The sequence below is a fragment of the Pristiophorus japonicus genome, chromosome 31 (genome assembly GCF_044704955.1).
Source record: "Pristiophorus japonicus isolate sPriJap1 chromosome 31, sPriJap1.hap1, whole genome shotgun sequence".
In the NCBI taxonomy this organism is placed as follows: domain Eukaryota; kingdom Metazoa; phylum Chordata; class Chondrichthyes; family Pristiophoridae; genus Pristiophorus; species Pristiophorus japonicus.
Genome location: NC_092007.1, coordinates 7,640,957 through 7,663,385, shown reverse-complemented (window position 1 = coordinate 7,663,385; position 22,429 = coordinate 7,640,957). Strand labels below are relative to the sequence as shown.

At 49.8% G+C, this 22,429-nt stretch overlaps 1 protein-coding gene across 1 annotated transcript in view; it reads right to left on the bottom strand.

The window, feature by feature from the left end:
* The window catches only part of LOC139240388 (mitochondrial import receptor subunit TOM40 homolog), a 30,934-nt gene extending 15,499 nt beyond the window's left edge, over positions 1-15,435 (bottom strand). The window contains exons 1-2 of the mRNA XM_070868882.1: positions 15,132-15,435; positions 861-928 (exon numbers count right to left, since the gene is read on the bottom strand). Of these exons, the coding sequence (XP_070724983.1) occupies positions 861-928; positions 15,132-15,309 (246 nt within the window). The 5' untranslated portion in view covers positions 15,310-15,435. The remainder of the gene's footprint in view (positions 1-860; positions 929-15,131) is intronic.
* Positions 15,436-22,429: the final 6,994 nt, after the last annotated feature.

The following is a 22,429-nucleotide window of genomic DNA, read 5'->3' as shown; positions in this document are numbered from 1 at the left end:
AGGGGCAGTACCGAGGGAGCGCCGCACTGTCGGAGGGGCAGTACCGAGGGAGCGCCGCACTGTCGGAGGGGCTGAACCGAGGGAGGGCCGCACTGACGGAGGGGCTGAACCGAGGGAGCGCCGCACTGATGGAGGGGCTGAACCGAGGGCGCGCCGCACTGTCGGAGGGGCAGTACCGAGGGAGCGCCGCACTGTCGGAGGGGCAGTACCGAGGGAGCGCCGCACTGTCGGAGGGGCAGTACCGAGGGAGCGCCGCACTGTCGGAGGGGCAGTACCGAGGGAGCGCCGCACTGTCGGAGGGGCAGTACCGAGGGAGCGCCGCACTGTCGGAGGGGCAGTACCGAGGGAGCGCCGCACTGTCGGAGGGGCAGTACCGAGGGAGCGCCGCACTGTCGGAGGGGCAGTACCGAGGGAGCGCCGCACTGTCGGAGGGGCTGAACCGAGGGAGGGCCGCACTGACGGAGGGGCTGAACCGAGGGAGCGCCGCACTGATGGAGGGGCTGTACCGAGGGAGGGCCGCACTGACGGAGGGGCTACACTGAGGGCGCGCCGCACTGTCGGAGGGGCAGTACCGAGGGAGCGCCGCACTGTCGGAGGGGCAGTACCGAGGGAGCGCCGCACTGTCGGAGGGGCTGTACCGAGGGAGGGCCGCACTGACGGAGGGGCTACACTGAGGGAGCGCCGCACTGACGGAGGGGCTACACTGAGGGCCGCACTGACGGAGGTGCCATCTTTTGGACGGTGCGGCCCTCCCTCAGTGCCGCCCATCCTCTCACGTGGACGTAAAAGACTCTCTATCTCTATCGACTGATTATTTTAGTTGTATTGGAAACATTGGGTGTATTGCACTGCACACTGACCTGGAAGTGATTGCTGAGACCTTTGTTTACGATGAGTTTCACCCCTTCCATCTGGACTGGAAAAAGTTCTGAGAAATGCGAGGAGAAAAAACACAATTAACAGTCCATGCATGAAAAGGTTACCCCCATACAGATACGGAACAGACAGAACGTTTAGAATGCCTCATCCGTGCCTTTGTTGCATAGAAACATAGAAAATAGGTGCAGGAGATGGCCATTCGCCCCTTCGAGCCTGCACCACCATTCAATAAGATCATGGCTGATCATTCACCTCAGTACCCCATTCCTGCTTTCTCTCCATACCCCTTGATCCCTTTAGCCGTAAGGACCACATCCCTTTTGAAACTATCTAATGAAGTGGCCTCAACAACTTTCTGTGGTAGAGAATTCCACAGGTTCACAATCCTCTGAGTGAAGAAGTTTCTCCTCATCTCGGTCCTAAATGGCTTACCCCTTATCCTGAGACTGTGACCCCTGGTTCTGGACGTCCCCAAAATCCGATCGGACAAAGGGCTGGCACACGTAAGCAGTTCTCTTTCGCTCGTCTAGAGCTTCCTTCGGTAAAGCATGGGATCACACAAAGTGTTCGACCAGCTCAACTTTGGTTCCGCCGTCCAAAACTGTACACAATACACCAGGTGTGGTCTCACCAGGGCTCTATATAATTGCAGTAAGACGTCTTTACCCTTATACTCAAATCCTCTTCTAATTAAGGCCAACATACCATTTGCTTTCTTAATTGTTTGCTGTGCCTGCATGTTATCTTTCAGTGATTCATGTACAAGGACACCCAGGTCACTTTGAACACCAACATTTTTCAATCTCTCACCATTTAAAAAATAGTCTTCTTTTCTATGTTGCCTACCAGAGTGGATTTCTCCACATTATATTCCATTTGCCATATTCTTACCTATTCACTTAGCCTGTCTATACCTCTTGAAGCCTCTCTGCATCCTCCTCATAACTTACATTCCCACCTAGCTTTGTATCATCTGCAAACTTGAATATATTACATTTGGTTCCCTCATCCAAATCATTGATACAGATTGTGAATATCTGGGGCCCAAGCACCGGTCCTTGTGGTACCCGAGTTACAGCCTGCCCACCTGAAAATGACCCACTTATTCCTGTTTTCTGTCCGTTAACCAATCCTCAATCCATGCTAGTATATTACCCCCAATCCCGTGAGCCCTAATTCTGTTTAAAAATCTCTTGCGTGGCACCTGATCGAATGCCTTCCGAAATTCCAAATACACCACATCCACTGGTTCCCCCTTATCTATTCGACCCGTTACAAGCTCAAAAACTCCTAACAGATTTGTCAAACATGATTTCCCTTTCATAAGTCCGTGTCTACCCTGCCCTTAATCATAGATTCTAGCATTTCCCCAACTGTTGAGGTCAGTCTAGGGTTTGCAGTTCCCCGTTTTCTCTCTCCCTGCTTTCTTAAAGTGGGGTTCCATTTGTTACCTTCCTATCTGCGGGAACCGTTCGAGAAACTCTGAAATTTTGGAAGATAACAACCAAAGCATCCACTATCTCTATAGCCATCTCTTTCAAAACTCTAGGATGTCGGCCACCAGGTCCAGTGGATTTATAAATAACTACTTTTATTTATATAGGGCCTTTAACGTAGCAAAACATCAAGGTGCTTATCAGCTTTCAGTCCCATTAATCTCTCCAGCACCAATTTTTTACGAATACTAATTTATTTCTGTGCCTGATTCTCACTAGAACTGTTCTCCACTATTTCCGCCAAATATTTTGCGTCTTCTTCTGTGAAGACAGACACAAAGTATTTGTTTAATTCCCCATTATAATTCCTCCTGTCTCAGCCTGTAAGAGACCCACGTTTACGTTGGCTAATCTTTTGCTTTTTACATACCTATGGAAGCTTTTGCAGTCTGTTTTTAATGCCTCTCGCTAGTTGACTCTCATATTCTATTTTCCCTTTCTTTATCACTTAGTCCTCCTCTGCTGAATGCTAAAATCCTCCCAATCCTCAGGCTTACTCCTCTGTTTGGCTTCATTATTATTGTCACTCTCCCTTAAAAGCCCCTTTACTACAAGCTTATTACCCTTTTCTCATTGCACAATACTAGATCTAAAATAGCCTGTTCTCGAGTTGGTTCCTCAACATACTGATCTGGAAAACTATTTTGTATACAATCCACGAATTCGTCCTCTACACTATTACTGCAAATTTGGTTTTACCCAGTCTATGTGTAGATTAAAGTCCCCCATGATTTATACTGTGCCCTACATTACAACTACTGTTTGGGGGCCTATAAACAACTCCCACCAATGTTTTCTGCCCCTTGCTGTTTCTTAGTTCCACCCAAACTGATTCTACTTCTTGGTTTTTTCGAGCAAAGATCCTTTCTCTCCACTTTCTTTATCCCATCCTTTATTACAAGAGCTACCTCTCCTCCTTGTCCATTTTGCCTATCTCTTGTGAAAGTTAAGTATCCTGCAATATTTAGTTCCCAACCACATTTCCGTAATGGCTATTAGATCAAACCTATTCATTTCATCGGTGCAGCAGTTCAAGAAGGTGGCTAGCCACCATCTTCTCAATCTTCTACTTAACATAAATAGGAGTCGTCGGCCATTCGGCCCCTCGAGCCTGCTCCGCCATTCAATAAGATCATGGCTGATCCGATCATGGACTCAGCTCCACTTCCCCGCCTGCTCCCCATAACCCCTTATTTCCTTATCGTCTATCTCTGTCTTAAATGTATTCAATGACCCAGCTTCCACAGCTCTCGGAGGCAGAGAATTCCACAGATTTACAACCCTCAGAGAGAAGAAATTCCTCCTCATCTCAGTTTTAAATGGGCGGCCCCTTATTCTAAGACCATGTCCCCTAGTTCTAGTCTCCCCCATCAGTGGAAACATCCTCTCTGCATCCACCTTGTCAAGCCCCCTCATAATCTTATACGTTTCAATAAGATCACCTCTTATTCTTCTGAATTCCAATGAGCAGAGGACCAAACTCCTCAGCCTTTCCTCATAAGTCAACCTTCTCATCCCCGGAATCAACCGAGTGAACCTTCTCTGAACTGCCTCCAAAGCAAGTCTATCCTTTTGTAAATATGGACAGCAAAACTGCACGCAGTACTCCAGGTGTGGCCTCACCAATACCCTGTATAACTGTAGCAAAACTTTCCTGCTTTTATACTCCATCCCCTTTGCAATAAAGGCCAAGATACCATTGGCCTTCCTGATCACTTGCTGTACCTGCATACTATCCTTTTGTGTTTCATGCACAAGTACCCCCAGGTCCCGCTGTACTGCGGCACTTTGCAATCTTTCTCCATTTAAATAATAACTTGCTCTTTGATTTTTTTTCTGCCAAAGTGCATGACGTCACATTTTCCAACATTATACTCCATCTGCCAAATTTTTGCCCACTCACTTAGCCTGTCTATGTCCCTTTGCAGATTTTTATGTCCTCCTCACACATTGCTTTTTCTCCCACCTTTGCGTCGTCAACAAACTTGGCTACGTTACACTCTGTCCCTTCTTCCAAGTCCTTTATATAGATTGTAAATAGTTGGGGCCCCAGCACTGATCCCTGCAGCACCCCGCTGGTTACTGGTTGCCAACCAGAGAATGAATCATTTATCCCGACTCTCTGTTTTCTGTTAGTTAGCCAATCCTCTATCCATAATATATTACCCCCAATCCCGTGAACTTTTATCTTGTGCAGTAACCTTTTATGTGGCACCTTGTCAAATGCCTTCTGGAAGTCCAAATACACCACACCCACTGGTTCCCCTTCATCCACCCTGTTCGTTACATCCTCAAAGAACTCCATAAAATTTGTCAAACATGACTTCCCTTTCATAAATCCATGCTGACTCTGCCTGACCAAATTATGCTTTTCCAAATGTCCGGGCGACTGCTTCTTTAATAATGGACACCAGCATTTTCCCAACCACAGATGTTAGGCTAACTGGTCTATAGTTTCCTGCTTTTTGTCTGATATTGTTAGTGTCCTCTACCGTAAAGACTGATACAAAATATTTGTTCAGAGTGTCTGCCATCTCCATGTTCCCCATTACTAATTCTCCGGACACGTCCTCTAAGGGACCAACATTTACTTCAGCCACTGTTTTCCTTTTTATATACCTAAAGAAACTCTTGCTATCTGTTTTTATATTTTGTGTTAGTTTACTTTTGCAGTCTATCTTCCATTTTTTGCTGACTTTTAAAAACTTCCCAATCTTCTGTCCTCCCATTAGTTTTTAATTGGATACCACCTTTATTTCTTTAGTTAGCCAGACTTGACTATTCCAACGCACTCCTGGCCGGCATCCCACATTCTACCCGACGTAAACTAGAGGTGATCCAAAACTCGGTTGCCCCCGTGTCTTAACTCGCACCGAGTCCCGCTCACCCATCACCCCCTGTGCTCACTGCCCCGTGTCCTAACTCGCACCGAGTCCCGCTCACCCATCACCCCCTGTGCTCACTGCCCCGTGTCCTAACTCGCACCGAGTCCTGCTCACCCATCACCCCCTGTGTTCACTGCCCTGTGTCCTAACTCGCACCAAGTCCCACTCACCCATCACCCCCTGTGCTCACTGCCCCGTGTCCTAACTCGCACCGAGTCCCACTCACCCATCACCCCCTGTGCTCACTGCCCCGTGTCCTAACTCGCACTGAGTCCCGCTCACCCATCACCCCATGCTCACTGCCCAGTGTCCTAACTCGCACCGAGTCCCACTCACCCATCACCCCCTGTGCTCACTGCCCCGTGTCCTAACTCGCACCGAGTCCCGCTCACCCATCACCCCCTATGCTCACTGCCCTGTGTCCTAACTCGCACCGAGTCCTGCTCACCCATCGCCCCCCCCGGTGCTCGCTGACCTACATTGGCTCCCGGTTAAGCAACGCCTCGATTTCAAACTTCTCATGCTGGTTTACTAAACCCTCCATGGCCCTCACCCCTCCCTATCTCTGTAATCTCACCACCCCAGAGATGTCTGGTTCCTCTAATTCTGCCCTCGAGCATCCCTGATTATAATCACTCCACCATCGGTGGCCGTGCCTTCTGTTGCCTGGGCCCCAAGCTCTGGAACTCCCTCCCTAAACCTCCGCGTCTCTTTTCTCCTTCAAGACGCTCCTTAAAACCGACCTCGAATGAAGCATTTGGTCACCAGCCATAATTCCTTCTTCGGTGTCAAACTTATTTGTTTGGTCCTGAAACACTCGTGTTCCGCCTTGAGACATTTTACTTCGGGAAAGGTGCTACAAAAATACATGTTGTTGTAGTAATTTACTACAGAACCTTTAACGTAGTAAAACGTCCCAAGGTGCTTCACAGGAGCGTCAATCAGACAACAATTTGAGAGAGCCACACAAGGAGATATTAGGTGAGTGAGACAGGTAGGTTTTAGGGGATGTCTCAAAAGAGGAGAATGTGGCAGAGAGGTTTAGACAAGGAATTCCAGTACTGTACCCCAGTGTTAGTGACTGACCTGTACCCAGCATTACGGTACCCCAGTGTTATACAGTGACAGACCTGTACCCACCAGTACTGTACCTCAGTGTTAGTGACAGACCTGTACCCAGCATTACTGTACCCCAGTGTTATGCAGTGTCAGACCTGTACCCACCAGCACTGTACCACAGTGTTAAGACAGTGACAGACCTGTACCCACCAGTACTGTACCCCAGTGTTATACAGTGACAGACCTGTACCCACCAGTACTGTACCACAGTGTTATACAGTGACAGACCTGTACCCACCAGTACTGTACCCCAGTGTTATACAGTGACAGACCTGTACCCCAGTGTTATACAGTGACAGACCTGTACCCACCAGTACTGTACCCGTGTTATCGTGACAGACCTGTACCCACCAGTAATGTACCCCAGTGTGAGTGACAGACCTGTACCCACCAGTACTGTACCCCAGTGTTATACAGTGACAGACCTGTACCCACCAGTACTGTACCCCAGTATTATCGTGACAGACCTGTACCCACCAGTAATGTACCCCAGTGTTAGTGACAGACCTGTACTGTACCCGTTATAGTGACAGACCTGTACCCACCAGTACTGTACCCCAGTGTTAGTGACAGACCTGTACCCACCAGTACTGTACCCACCAGTACTGTACCCCAGTGTTATACAGTGACAGACCTGTACCCACCAGTACTGTACCCCAGTGTTATACAGTGACAGACCTGTACCCACCAGTACTGTACCCCAGTGTTAGTGACAGACCTTTACCCACCAGTACTGTACCCCAGTGCTATACAGTGACAGACCTGTACCCACCAGTACTGTACTCCAATGTTATACAGTGACAGACCTGTACTGTACCCCAGTGTTATAGTGACAGACCTGTACCCACCAGTACTGTATCCCAGTGTTACAGTAACAGACCTGTACCTACCAGTACTGTACCCCAGTATTATACAGTGACAGACCTGTACCCACCAGTACTGTACCCCAGTGTTATACAGTAACAGACCTGTACCTACCTGTACTGTACCCTAGTATTATACAGTGACGGACCTGTACCCACCAGTACTGTACCCGTGTTATACAGTAACAGACCTGTACCCACCAGTACTGTATCCCAGTGTTATACAGTAACAGACCTGTACCTACCAGTACTGTACCCCAGTGTTAGTAACAGACCTGTGACCTCCAGTACTGTATCCGAGTGTTATACAGTGACAGACCTGTGCCCACCAGTAGTATACTCCAGTGTTACACGAAAACATAGAAAATAGGTGCAGGAGTAGGCCATGTGGCCCTTCGAGCCTGCACCACCATTCAATAAGATCATGGCTGATGATTCCCTCAGTACCCCATTCCTGCTTTCTCTCCGTACCCCTTGATCCCTTTAGCCGTAAGGGCCATATCTAACTCTCTCTTGAATATATCCAATGAACTGGCAACAACAACTCTCTGCGGTCGAGAATTCCACAGGTTAACAACTCTCTGAGTGAAGAAGTTTTTCCTCAACTCAGTCCTAAATGGCTTACCCCTTATCCTTAGATTATGTCCACTGGTTCTGGACTTTCCCAACATCGGGAATATTCTTCCTGCATCTAACCAATCCAGTCCCGTCAGAATTTTATTTGTTTCTATGAGATCCCCTCTCATCCTTCTAAACTCCAGTGAATACAAGCCTAGTCGATCCAGTCTCTCCTCATGTCAGTCCTGCCATCCCAGGAATCAGTCTGGTGAACCTTTGCTGCACTCCCTCAATAGCAAGAATGTCCTTCCTCAGATTAGGGGACCAAAACTGAACAGAATATTCCAGGTGAGGCCTCACAAAGGCCCTGTACAACTGCAGTAAGACTTCCCTGCTCCTATACTCAAATCCCCTAGCTATGAAGACCAACATACCATTTGCCTTCTTCACCGCCTGCTGTACCTGCATGCGAACTTTCAGTGAATGATGCACCATGACACCCAAGTCTCGTAGCACCTCCCCTTTTCCTAATCTGCCACCATTCAGATAATAGTGACAGACCTGTACCCACCAGTACTGTACCCCAGTGTTATACAGTGACAGACCTGTACCCACCAGTACTGTACCCCAGTGTTATAGTGACAGACCTGTACCCACCAGTACTGTACCCCAGTGTTATACAGTGACAGACCTGTACCCACCAGTACTGTACCCCAGTGTTATACAGTGACAGACCTGTACCCACCAGTACTGTACCCCAGTGTTATACAGTGACAGACCTGTACTCACCAATACTGAACCATAGTGTTATACCCCTCAAAACTGTCTCTGCATACATTTCAGATTGGAAGGACAGATAACAATTGGTTGTTTCCACACGCAAAGCACAACTCTTCCCTGAAATTAGAGTACCATACATTTACAGCACAGCAAGGTGGCCGTTCAGCTCATTCGGTCTGTGCCGGCTCTTTGCTAAAACAGTCCAAGATTAATGCCGTTGCCCTGCTCTCGCCCCATATCATCCAGTCAGGACATTGCACAACCGCTCGATTACACAGGTCGTGGGTTCACACCCACTCCAGAGACTCGTGAACATAATCCACCCGACACTCCCATGTGGCAGTACTGAGGGAGCACCGCACTGTCGGAGGGGCAGTACTGAGGGAGCACCGCACTGTCGGAGGGGCAGTACTGAGGGAGCACCGCACTGCCGGAGGGGCGGTACTGAGGGAGCGCCGCACTGCCGGAGGGGCGGTACTGAGGGAGCGCCGCACTGCCGGAGGGGCGGTACTGAGGGAGCGCCGCACTGCCGGAGGGGCGGTACTGAGGGAGCACCGCACTGCTGGAGGGGCGGTACTGAGGGAGCACCGCACTGCTGGAGGGGCGGTACTGAGGGAGCACCGCACTGCCGGAGGGGCGGTACTGAGGGAGGGCTGCACTGACGGAGGGGCCGTCTTTTAGACAAGACATTAAACCAAGGCCCCATCTGATCTCAGGTCGACATAACAGATCGCACAGCCACTGTTGGAAGAGCAGAGGAGTTCTCACATTGCTGTGTGTGGGAGTTTGATGTGCCCAAGTTGGCGGCCGGGTTTCCCACATTACAACAGTGACTACACTTTAAAAAGTACGTCATTGGCTGTGAAGCGCTTTCGGACGTCCGGAGGTGGTGATGGGACGGCCTGTACACAGAGCTGGGATTTAATGTGAGGTGAGGAGGTTTAGGGAGGGAATTCCAGAGCTTGGGGCCCAGGCAGCTGAAGGCACAGCCACCAATGGTGGAGCGATGGAAATCGGGGATTGCTCAAGAGGGCAGAATTGGAGAGACGCAGAGATCTGGGAAGGTTGTAGGGGCTGGAGGAGGTTACAGAGATAGGGAGGGGGTCGGGGCTGGAGGAGGTTAGAGAGATAGGGAGGGGTGTCGGGGCTGGAGGAGGTTACAGAGATAGGGAGGGGTGTAGGGATTGGAGGAGGTTACAGAGATAGGGAGGGGTGTAGGGGCTGGGGGAGGTTACAGGGAAAGGGAGGAGTGTAGGGGCTGGAGGAGGTTACAGAGATAGGGAGGGGTGTAGGGGCTGGAGGAGGTTACAGAGATAGGGAGGGGTGTAGGGGCTGGAGGAGGTTACAGAGATAGGGAGGGGTGTAGGGGCTGGAGGAGGTTACAGAGATAGGGAGGGGTGTAAGGGTTGGAGGAGGTTACAGAGATAGGGAGGGGTGTAGGGGCTGGAGGACGTCTTCCCTTCCTACACCTGACCTTATTTCATTATTTCCATGCGATGGTGAGAGAATCTTAGCACGTTGCAGTGCAGTGCAGAGGTTGCCATTTGGCCCATCACACCGCCAGGGGTCTGTGTCCAATCAGACACTGCCCTGCCCTTTTCCAATTCTGTTCACACCTCCCTTCTAAATGCTTTGATGGATTCAGATCACACCACTGCTTGTAGTCGGCCATTCCATGCCCCAACAGCCCAGTGTGTAAAATAGTTTCAGCTCACCTCTGGCATTGCCCCTTGGGTCCTCATCTTAAATTGATGCGCCCCTCCTGCCCCCAGTTACCCATCCAACACCAGAAGTAGATTTTCCTGAATTAGCTGATAAAAACCTCGGTTTTGAACTCCTTAATTCTAATAAAGACTTTGCAGATGACACTAAGCTGGGTGGCAGTGTGAGCTGTGAGGAGGATGCTAAGAGGCTGCGGGGTGATTTGGACAGGTTAGGTGAGTGGGCAAATGCATGGAAATGCAGTATAATGTGGATAAATGTGAGGTTATCCACTTTGGGGGCAAAAACACGAAGGCAGATTATCTGAATGGTGACAGATTAGGAAAAGGGGAGGTGCAATGAGACCTGGGTGTCATGGTTCATCAGTCATTGAAAGTTGGCATGCAGGTACAGCAGGCGGTGAAGGCGGCAAATGGTATGTTGGCCTTCATAGCTAGGGGATTTGAGTATAGGAGCAGGGAGGTCTTACTGCAGTTGTACAGGGCCTGGGTGAGGCCTCACCTGGAATATTGTGTTCAGTTTTGGTCTCCTAACCTGAAGGAGGACGTTCTAGTTACTGAGGGAGTGCAGCGAAGGTTCACCAGACTGATTCCCGGGGTGGCAGGATTGACATATGAGGAGAGACTGGATCAACTGGGCCTTTATACCTTGGAGTTTAGAAGGATGAGAGGAGATCTCATAGAAACATGTAAGATTCTGACGGGTTCGATGCAGGAAGAATGTTCTCGATGTTGGCAAAGTCCAGAACCAGGGGACACAGTATTAGGATAAGGGGTAGGCCATTTAGGACTGAGATGAGGAGAAACTTCTTCACTCAGAGTTGTTAACCTGTGGAATTCCATGCCTTAGAGTTGTTGATGCCAGTTCGTTGTATATATTCAAGAGATTTAGATGTGGCCCTTATGGCTAAGGGGATCAAGGGATATGGAGAGAAAGCAGGAAAGAGGTACTGAGGTGAATGATCAGCCATGATCTTACTGAATGGTGGTGCAGGCTCGAAGGGCCAAATGGCCTACTCCTGCACCTATTTTCTATGTTTCTATAGCGCCTTTTATCACCGGACGTCCCAAAGCGCCTCACAGCCAATTAGGTACTTTTTAAAGTGTAGTCACTGTTGCAATGTGGGAAATGCAAGAGCCTATTTGCGCACAGCAAGCTCCCACAACAGCAATGAGATAAATGATGAGATTATGGTTTTATTTGAAATCTGACGTTGGTCGAGGGATAAATGCTGCCCCAGGACACCGGAGAGAACTCCCCTGCTCTTCTTCGAAATAGTGCCGTGGGATCTTTTACATCCACCCGAGGGGACAGACGGGTCCTGAGGGAGTGCGGTGCTCCCTCAGTACTGCCCCTCCGACAGTGCGGCGCTCCCTCAGCACTGCCCCTCCGACAGTGCGGCGCTCCCTCAGCACTGCCCCTCCGACAGTGCGGCGCGCTCCCTCAGTACTGCCCCTCCGACAGTGCGGCGCGCTCCCTCAGTACTGCCCCTCCGACAGTGCAGTACGGCGCTCCCTCAGCACTGCCCCTCCGACAGTACGGCGCGCTCCCTCAGTACTGCCCTTCCGACAGTGCAGTACAGCGCTCCCTCTGTACTGCCCCTCCGACAGTGCAGTACGGCGCTCCCTCAGTACTGCCCCTCCGACAGTGCAGTGCGGCGCTCCCTCAGTACTGCCCCTCCGACAGTGCAGTACGGCGCTCCCTCAGCACTGATCTGTATCTCAACTCCATTTACTTGCCTTTGCTCCATGTCCGTCGATACCTTTAACTCACAAAAATCTAGAGGTCTCCGACTTGAAATCTTCAATTGACTATCAGAGGAATGTAGGAACAGGAGGCAAAATTATCTTTCATTTCTGAAGCTAATAAATGGTAAAGGAGCATCGGGACAACAGGGGCCGGCCATTCAGCCCCTCAAGCCTGCTCCGCCATTCAATGAGATCATTGGCTGATCTGCGACCTAACTCCATACACTCACCGTTGCCCCATATCCCTCATACCTTTGGTTAACAGAAAGCTACCAATCCCAGATTTAAAATTAACAATTGACCCAGCATCAATTGCCATTTGCGGAAGAGAGTTCCAAACTTCTACCACCATTTGCGTGTAAAACGCAAGGCAACAACTTGCCTTTATACAGCACCTTTAATGTAGTCAAACATCCCAAAGCACTTCACAGGAGCGATTATCAAACAAAATTTGACACGGAACCACATAAGGAGATATTCGGGACAGGCGACCAAAAGCTGGGTCAAACAGGTCGGTTTTAAGGAGCGTCTTAAAAGGAGGAGAGAGAGGCAGAGAGGTTTCGGGAGGGAGTTCCAGAGCTTGGGGCCCAGGCAGCTGAAGGCACGGCCACCGATGGTGGAGCGATAGAAATCGAGGGATACGGAAGAGGGTAGAATTGGAGGGACGCAGAGATCGCGGAGGGGTGCAAGCCACATTTTTATAAAGGGACCTAAGGGGGACAATTGAAGCCCATTAAAGGCTTTATTTCAAGGCATATTTTTTATAAAGGCAGATTAGGGGGTGAATTTTGGGCAGATGGAGTTTAATGTGGGAAAATGTGAGGTTATCCACTTTGGTAGGAAGAATCAAAAAGCAAATTATTTAAATGGGGAGAGGTTACAAAATGCTGTGGTACAGAGGGACCTGGGGGTCCTTGTACATGAAACACAAAAAGTTAGTATGCAGGTATAGCAAGTGATCAGGAAGGCAAATGGAATGTTGGCCTTTATTGCAAAGGGGATGGAGTATAAAAGCAGGGAAGTCCTGCTACAACTGTACAGGGTATTGGTGAGGCCACACCTGGAGTACTGCGTACAGTTTTGGTCCCCATATTTAAGGAGGGATATACTTGCATTGGAAGCTATTCAGAGAAGGTTCACTCGGTTGATTCCAGAGATGAAGGGGTTGACTTATGAGGAAAGGTTGAGTAGGTTGGGCCTCTATACTCATTGGAGTTTAGATGAGAAGTGATCTTATTGAAACGTGTAAGATTCTGAGGAGGCTGGACAGGGCAGATGTAGCGAGGATGTTTCCCATCGTGGGGGAGACGAGAACTAGGGGCCATAGTTTCAGAATAAGGGGCCGCCCATTTAAAACTGAGATGAGGAGGAATTTCTTCTCTGAGGGTTGTAAATCTGTGGAATTCTCTGCCCCAGAGAGCTGTGGAGCTCATTGAATATATTTAAGGCGGAGATAGACAGATTTTTGAGCGATAAGGGAGTGAAGGGTTATGGGGAGTGTGCGGGGAAGTGGAGCTGAGTCCATGATCAGATCAGCCATGATCGTATTAAATGGCAGAGCAGGCTCGAGGGGCCGAATGGCCAACTCCTGCTCTTATTTCTTATGTTCTTATGAATTAAAGTCCCTTAAAAGGTTTTATTTTAACCCACATTTTTTATAAAGGGATGAATTAGAGTCCCTTACAGGTTTATTTCAAGCTACATTTTAATAGAGTGATGAATGAAAATCCCCCAAAAGTTTTATTTTAACCCAGATTTTTATCAAGGGACACAAGGTGAATTAAAGTTCCTTAAAGGTTTTACTGCAAACCACATTTTTATCAACGGGTGAATTAAAGTCTCTTAAAGGTTTATTTTACGCCACATTTTAATAGAGGGAATGAATGAAAGTCCATGAAAGGTTTTATTGTAAGGCACATTTTTTATAAAGGGTGAATTAAAGTCCATGAAAGGTTTATTTTAAGCCACATTTTTATCAAGGGACATGAGGGGATGAATTAAAGTCCCGTAAAGGTTTATTTTATACCACATTTTAATAGAGGGACACGAGGGGTGAATTAAAGTCGAATAATGGTTTTATTTTACACCACATTTTAATAGAGGGAATGAATGAAAGTCCATGAAAGGTTTTATTGTAAGGCACATTTTTTTTTATAAAGGGTGAATTAAAGTCTCTGAAAGGTTATATTTTAACCCACATTTTTATCAAGGGACATGAGGGGGTGAATTAAAGTCCCTCAAAGGTTTATTGTGAGCCACATTTTTATGGAGGGGGTGAATTAAAGTCCCTTAAAGGTTTTATTGCGAGCCACATTTTTAATCAAGGGACATGAGGGGATGAATTAAAGTCCCTCAAAGGTTTATTGGTGAGCCACATTTTTATGGAGGGGGTGAATTAAAGTCCCTCAAAGGTTTATGGTGAGCCACATTTTTATGGAGGGGGTGAATTAAAGTCCCTCAAAGGTTTATTGTGAGCCACATTTTTATGGAGGGGGTGAATTAAAGTCCCTTAAAGGTTTATTGTGAGCCACATTTTTATGGAGGGGGTGAATTAAAGTCCCTTAAAGGTTTATTGTGAGCCACATTTTTATGGAGGGGGTGAATTAAAGTCCCTTAAAGGTTTTATTGTGAGGCACATTTTTAATCAAGGGACATGAGGGGGATGAATTTAAAGTCCCTTAAAGGTTTTATTGTGAGGCACATTTTTAATCAAGGGACACGAGGGGGATGAATTAAAGTCCCTCAAAGGTTTATTGCGAGCCATATTTTTATGGAGGGGATGAATTAAAGTCCCTTAAAGGTTTTATTGTGAGGCACATTTTTAAGCAAGAGACATGAGGGGGATGAATTAAAGTCCCTTAAAGGTTTTATTGTGAGGCACATTTTTAATCAAGGGACATGAGGGGGATGAATTAAAGTCCCTTAAAGGTTTTATTGTGAGGCACATTTTTAAGCAAGAGACATGAGGGGAATGAATTAAAGTCCCTTAAAGGTTTTATTGTGAGGCACATTTTTCTGGAGGGGGTGACTGAAAGTGGCTGAGAGCCCCCCGCGGGCCCTCTCTGTCCCCCCCACACGCACCTTTACACTTGCGGTGACACTCCTCGAAGGTGCCGGGGTTGGGCAGGCCGCCCTGGGCCGCTGTCCCCGCCAGCGCCGCCCGCTGCTGCTCGGGCCCGGCCACCGGGGGCACGGCGAAGCCGGGCGGCACCGTCACCCCCGCCAGGCCCGGGCCGCCGGCCGCCAACACGTTGCCCATGGCTGGCTAACTAGCAAAGACCCAGCCTCGCTAACTAGCGGAACTAGCGGCCTTCTCCTCCCTCTCGCCGCTGCTGCCGCCGCCGCCGCCGCCGACCTGACTCGCTGGGGCTGGGGCCGCGCCGCGCAAAGAAACCCCGCCCCCCCGCTCCCGTCCCATTGGCTCACCCGGCGCCGCCGACGTGCCCGACGCGCGCTCTCATTGGTCCAGGCGCCCCGTCAATCGCCCCGCGCCGGCTGGCTTGCGCGCGCAGCCGGCCGAGCGCCCGGTCTCCTCTCCACCTTCCCGCCGCCCCCATTGGTCGCTCGCCGACGTCACCCGCAAACGCGCCTTGCGATTGGTCGGCCGCGCTGTCGCTCATCTGACTCCACCCCCCCCCCCCCGCTGCTCTCCCCGCTCGCCCGCTCTCAACCTTGCCGCCGTCCCATTGGTCCATCCGCGGCGCCGACGTCCCACCTCCTTTGAACAAACGCGCGAGGCGATTGGTCCGCCGCGCTGTCGCTCAGCCCACGCTGGCGCCCGCCCGCCCTCTCTCACCTGGCCGCCGCCCCATTGGTCCAGCGCGCCGTCAGTCATCGATCACCCGCCCGCCCCCACCAGCGCCGCCGCTGATTGGCCGCGCCGACCCCGGCCGCGCCGCCCGCCGATTGGGCGCGGCGCCTGCCTGTTATGTTAATGAGGTTGCAAGTTGGGTTGCGCCCCCCCCCACGCGCGCCCCGCCCCCCTGGTTCATGTTCGGCTGCACCGCGGCAGCAGGCCATGTGCTGCTGAAGGTCAAGAGCCGGGCAGCCTGGAGCTCTCTCACTCAATCCCTGAATGGAGGTCAGGGCGGCTGCACCGCCTCCCTCTGCACATGGCCACCGCCTCATGGGCCTGCATTTAGGCCTTTGCAAAGATAGAAAGCTAGAAACCAAGAAAATAGGTGCAGGCAGTGACTAGTGGAGTGCCGCAGGGCTCAGTGCTGGGGCCCCAGCTATTTACAATATACATTAACGATTTGGACGAAGGAATTGAGTGTAATATCTCCAAGTTTGCAGATGACACTAAGCTGGGTGGCGGTGTGAGCTGTGAGGGGGATGCTAAGAGGCTGCAGGGTGACTTGGACAGGTTAGGTGAGTGGGCAAATGCATGGCAGATGCAGTATAATGTGGATAAATGTGAGGTTATCCACTTTGGGGGCAAAAACACAAAGGCAGAATATTATCTGAATGGTGACAGATTAGGAAAAGAGGAGGTGCAACGAGACCTGGGTGTCATGGTACTTCAGTCATTGAAAGTAGGCATGCAGGTACAGCAGGCGGTGAATGGCATGTTGGCCTTCATAGCGAGGGGATTTGAGTATAGGAGCAGGGAGGTCTTACTGCAGTTGTACAGGGCCTTGGTGAGGCCTCACCTGGAATATTGTGTTCAGTTTTGGTCTCCTAATCTGAGGAAGGACGTTCTTGCTGTTGAAGGAGTGCAGCGAATCACGTGGCTCCAGTTGGGATGGAGTGCAGAATGTTTCAGTTTAAGGGGTGTCGCAGTTGTGTGGGGGGCGGGCTGGTTGGGCCGGGTGCTCTTTGCCTTTAAGCCATTGTTCGTTGTTCATAGTAACCTTCAGGGCTGCTGAGCGAGGGCCGTGTGGTTCTTTCCGGCCGGGGCAGACACAATGGGCCAAAATGGTCTCCTTCTGCGCTGTAAATTTCTATGTTTCTAAGTGTATGCCTCCCCCAGCCGAAGTGCCTTACCCCAGCGCAAGTGCATCCTTCCCCCCCACCACCCCACCATAGACGGGGCAGGCATTGTGTACGGATTGTTAACAGGTTTCTTGGGTATGAAGTGAATAGTGACAGTGTGACTTCTGGATATCATCCACTCCAACAATGTCCCTTGTAGGGCGTTGGAAGAATGTGATCCGTCTTCCCTGAGTTCCCCCTCTCCCCTCCGATCCTACCCACACCTCCCCCGTTCCACCACCCGTGTCTCACTCCCCTCCCCTCCCCCCACCGTGTCTCACTCCCCCCCGCGTGTCTCACTCCTCCCCCCCCGTGTCTCAATCCCCTCCCCCCACCCCAGTGTCTCACTCCCCTCCCCCCCCCCCGTGTCTCACTCCCCACCCCCCCCCCCGTGATCTTATTGAATGGCGGAGCAGACTCGAGGAGCCTTATGGCCTACTCCTGCTCCTATTTCTTATGTTCTCCCCTCCCCCCCGTGTCTTCCTCCCCTCCCCTCCCGTGTCTCACTCCCCTCCCCTCCCCCCCCCCCCGTGTCTCACTCCCCTCCCCTCCCCCCCCCCCGTGTCTCACTCCCCTCCCCTCCCCCCGGTGTCTCACTCCCCTCGTGTCTCACTCCCCTCCCCTCCCCACCCCGTGTCTCACTCCCCTCCCCTCCCCCCGGTGTCTCACTCCCCCCTGTTGTCTCACTCCCCCCCCCCCCGCTGTCTCCCTCCCCCCCGTGTCTCACTCCCCCCTGTTGTCTCACTCCCCCCCCCCCCTGTGTCTCACTCCCCCCTGTTGTCTCACTCCCCTCCCCTCCCCCCGGTGTCTCACTCCCCCCTGTTGTCTCACTCCCCCCCCCCCCCAGCTGTCTCCCTCCCCCCCGTGTCTCACTCCCCCCTGTTGTCTCACTCCCCCACCCCCCCTGTGTCTCACTCCTCCCCGTGTCTCACTCCCCCCCCCCCCGTGTCTCACTCTCCCCCCCAGCCTCTCTCACTTTCCCGCAGCTTCTCTCTCCACCCCAGTCTCTCTCTCTCTTCCCCTGTCTCTCTCTGCCCCCAGCGCCTCTCTCCCCCCATCCTCTCATTCTCCCCCACGGCCTCTCTCACTACCCCCCCAGTCTCTCTCACTACCCCCCCCCCGAGTCTCTCTCACTACCCCCCCCCTCCGAGTCTCTCTCACTACCCCCCCAGTCTCTCTCACTACCCCCCACCCCGAGTCTCTCTCACTACCCCCCCCCGAGTCTCTCTCACTAACCCCCCCCAGTCTCTCTCACTACCCTCCCCCCCCCAGTCTCTCTCACTACCCCCCCCCAGTCTCTCTCACTACCCCCCCAGTCTCTCTCACTACCCCCCCCAGTCTCTCTCACTGCCCCCCCAGTCTCTCTCACTACCCCCCCAGTTTCTCTCACTCTCCCTCCAGCCTCTTTCACTCTCCCTCCAGCCTCTTTCACGCTCCCTCCAGCCTCTTTCACTCTCCTCCCAGCCTCTTTCACTCTCCTCCCAGCCTCTTTCACTCTCCCCCAGCCTCTCTCACTCTCCCCTCAGCCTCCGACACCTGTCTGTCAAAAAAAGTGCAGTACACATAGCTACATTGGTGTTTTATACAATTCAAGCATAACCTCTCTGCTCTTGTATTCCATGCCTTGGCCAATAAAGGTAAGCATACAGTTAAAGGGATCAAGGGGCATGGAGCTAAAGCAGGAATGGGGTACTGAAGTTGCATGATCAGCCATTATCATATTGAATGGCGGTGCAGGCTCGAAGGGCCGAATGGCCTACTCCTGCACCTATTTCCGATGTTCGGGCCTTCTGAACCACCTTATCCACCTGGCCTGCTACTTTCAGAGATCTGTGGACATGCACTCCAAGGTCGCTTTGTTCCTCTACAGTTCTCAGTGGCCTACCATTTAATGTGTATTCCCTTTCCTTGTTAGGCCTCCCCAAATGCATTATCTCACACTTCTCCGGATTAAATTCTATTTGCCACTGTTCTGCCAACCTGACCAGTTGATTGATATCTTCCTGCAGTCCACAGCTTTCCTCTTCATTATCAACCACACGGCCGATTTTAGTATAATCTGCAAACTTCTTAATCATACCCCCTACATTCAAGTCAAGATCATTGATATATACCACAAAAAGCAAGGGACCTAGTACTGAGCCCTGCGGAACCCCACTAGATACAGTCGTCCAGTCACAAAAACATCCATCAACCATTACCCTTTGTGGAACGCTCATAATAAAGGATGAAACTGTGTACAATGAGCAAGTGTGACTTTAACTCCTTTAATAAGACTCCAGAGTGCAGGTACCTCGTGGGTGGCCTGCTTATGTACCGTGCTCCCAAGGGATGCTGGGATCCCTTGGGACTCCAACAAGTGGGCCCTCTGGTGTTCAGGTGTCATACAGGTTACAAAGGGTTAAATACATAAGACTTTGCTTCCTGCCTCTGAGCTAATTTTGGATCCAACTTGCCACTTTGCCCTGGATCCCATGGGCTTTTACTTTTGTGACCAGTCCGGTGGAGACAGAAAGCGATTTGGGCATTCTAGTGCATACATCCTTAAAGGTACACGAACAAGGCCGTGCACTGATAGCTAGAGCTTTAAACTAAATAAGGGGGGCGGGGCGGGGCTGGGGGGGTGGGGGCAGGGGAGGATAGTCGCAGTAGAGAGCAATCTAGAAAGCTAAAGAGAAAAGTAAAGGAAGCAATGTTGGAAAGTGATTGTGGTAAGGATAACCAGATTATGTCAGGAAGGGACAGAGCATTCAAGCAAAAGAGTGCACGATCAAATAGGTAAGAACAAATAGAGATAAGACAAATAGGGCTATAGTGCAAAATAATGTTAAGATATCTAATAATGTTAAAAAGACAAATTTAAAAGCATTGTATCTGAATGCACGAAGCATCTGTAATAAGGTAGATGAATTAACCGTGCAAATAGATGTAAACGGGTACGATAGAGTTGCAATTACAGAGACGTGGTTGCAGGGTGACCAGGCATTGGGAACTGAATATCCAAGGATATTCGATATTTAGGAAGGACAGGCAAACAGGAAGAGAGGGTGTTGTGACGTTGTTGGTAAAGGATGTAATCAGAGCAATTGTGAGAAAGGATATTGGCTCAGAAAATTAAGATGTAGAATCAGTCTGGGTGGAGCTAAGGAGCACCAAGGGGCAGAAAACATTGGTGGGAGTTGTCTATAGGCCTGCAAACATTAGTGGTAGTGTAGGGGACGGCATCAAACAGGAAATTAGAGATGCATGTAGCAAGGGTACTACAGTAATTGTAGGTGACTTTAATCTACATATAGACTGGCCAAACCAAATTAGTACTAATACTGTGTACAGATGAATTCCTGGAGTGTGCACGAGATGGTTTTGTAGACCACTATGTTGAGGAGCCCACTAGGGAACAGGCTATCCTAGATTGGGTATTGTGTAATGAGAAAGGGTTAATTAACAGTCTTGTTGTGTGGGGTCCTTTAGGGAAGAGTGACCATAACATGGTTAAATTCTTTATTAAGATGGAAAGTGAAGTAGTCCAATCCGAAACTAGGGTCCTAAATCTAAACAAAGGAAACTGCGAAGGTATGAGGAATGAATTGGCTATGATATATTAGGAAAGTTCATTAAACGGCATGACGGTGGATAGGCAATGGCTAATATTTAAGGAATGAATACATGAATTGCAACAGTTACACATTCCTTTCTGGCGTAAAAACACAAAAGGAAAAGTGGCCCAACCATGGCTATCAAAAGAAATTAAGGATAGTATTAGATCCAAAGAGGAGTTATACAAAGTTGCCAGAAAAAATAGCAAGCCTGAGGATTGGGAACAGTTTAAAATTTAGCAAAAAAGGACCAAGAGATTGATTGAGGGGAAAAATAGAGTTTGAGAGTAAACTTGCAAGGAACATAAAAAGCGACTGCAAAAGTTTCGACAAGTACGTAAAAAGAAAAAGATTAGTGAAGGCAAATGTAGGTCCTTGACAGACAAAAACGGGAGAATTTGTAATAGGGAACAAGGAAATGGTAGAACAATTAAATAAATACTTCAGTTCTATCTTCACGGAAGAGGACACAAATAACGTCCCAGAAATGCTAGGGAACTAAGGGTCTAGTGAGCAAGAGGAATTAAAGGAAATGATTATTTGTAAGAAAATAGTGCTGGAGAAACTAATGGGACTGAAGGCAGATAAATCCCCAGGGCCTGATGATCTACATCCCAGAGTATTAAAAGAGGTAGCCTTGGAAATAGTAGATGCATTGGTTGTCATCTTCCAAAATTCTATAGATTATGGAACAGTTCCTGCAGATTGGAGGGTGGCAAATGTAAACCCACTATTTAAGAAAAGGAGGGAGAGAGAAAACAGGGAACTACAGACCGATTAGCCTGACATCAGTAGTAGGGAAATGCTAGAGTCTATTATAAAGGATGTGATAATGGCACACTTGGATAATATCAACAGGATTAGACAAAGTCAACATGGATTTATGAAAGGAAAATCATGTTTGACAAACCTACTGGAGTTTTTTGAGGATGTAACTGATAGAGTAGATAAGGGAGAACCAGTGGATGTAGTGTATTTGGATTTTCAGAAGGCCTTTGATAAAGTCCCACATAAGAGGTTAGTGTGTAAAATTAAAGCACATAGGATTGGGGGTAGTGTATTGGCATGGATTGAAAATTGGTTAACTGACAGGAAACAGAGAGTAGGAATAAACGGGTCTTTTTTGGGGTGGCGGGAAGTGACTAGTGGGGTACCACAGGGATCAGTGCTGGGGCCCCAGCTATTCACAATATATATAAATGATTTGGATGAGGGAACCAAATGTAATATTTCCAAGTTTGCTGACGACACAAAACTAGGTGGGATTGTGAGTTGTGAGGAGGATGCAAAGACGCTGCAAGGCGATTTAAATAGGTTGAGTGAGTGGGCAAACAAAGTCAACATGGATTTATGAAAGGAAAATCATGTTTGACAAACCTACTGGAGTTTTTTGAGGATGTAACTGAGTTTTGGATCACCATCATCATCATATGCAGTCCCTCGGAATCGAGGAAGACTTGCTTCCACTCTTAACATGAGTTTCTAGGTGACTGAACAGTCCAATATGAGAACCACAGACTCTGTCACAGATGGGGCAGACAGTGGTTGAGGCTCAGGGTGGGTGGGGAGTCTGGTTTGCCGCACGCTCCTTCCGCTGCCTGCGCTTGGTTTCTGCACGCTCTCGGCGACGAGACTCGAGCTGCTCAGCGCCCTCCCGGATGCACTTCCTCCACTTAGGGCGGGACTGGTCTTTGGCCAGGGACTCCCAGCTGTCGGTGGGGATGTTGCACTTTATCAGGGAGGCTTTGAGGTTGCCCTTGTAACATTTCCTCTGCCCACCTTTGGCTCGTTTGCTGCGAAGGAGTTCCG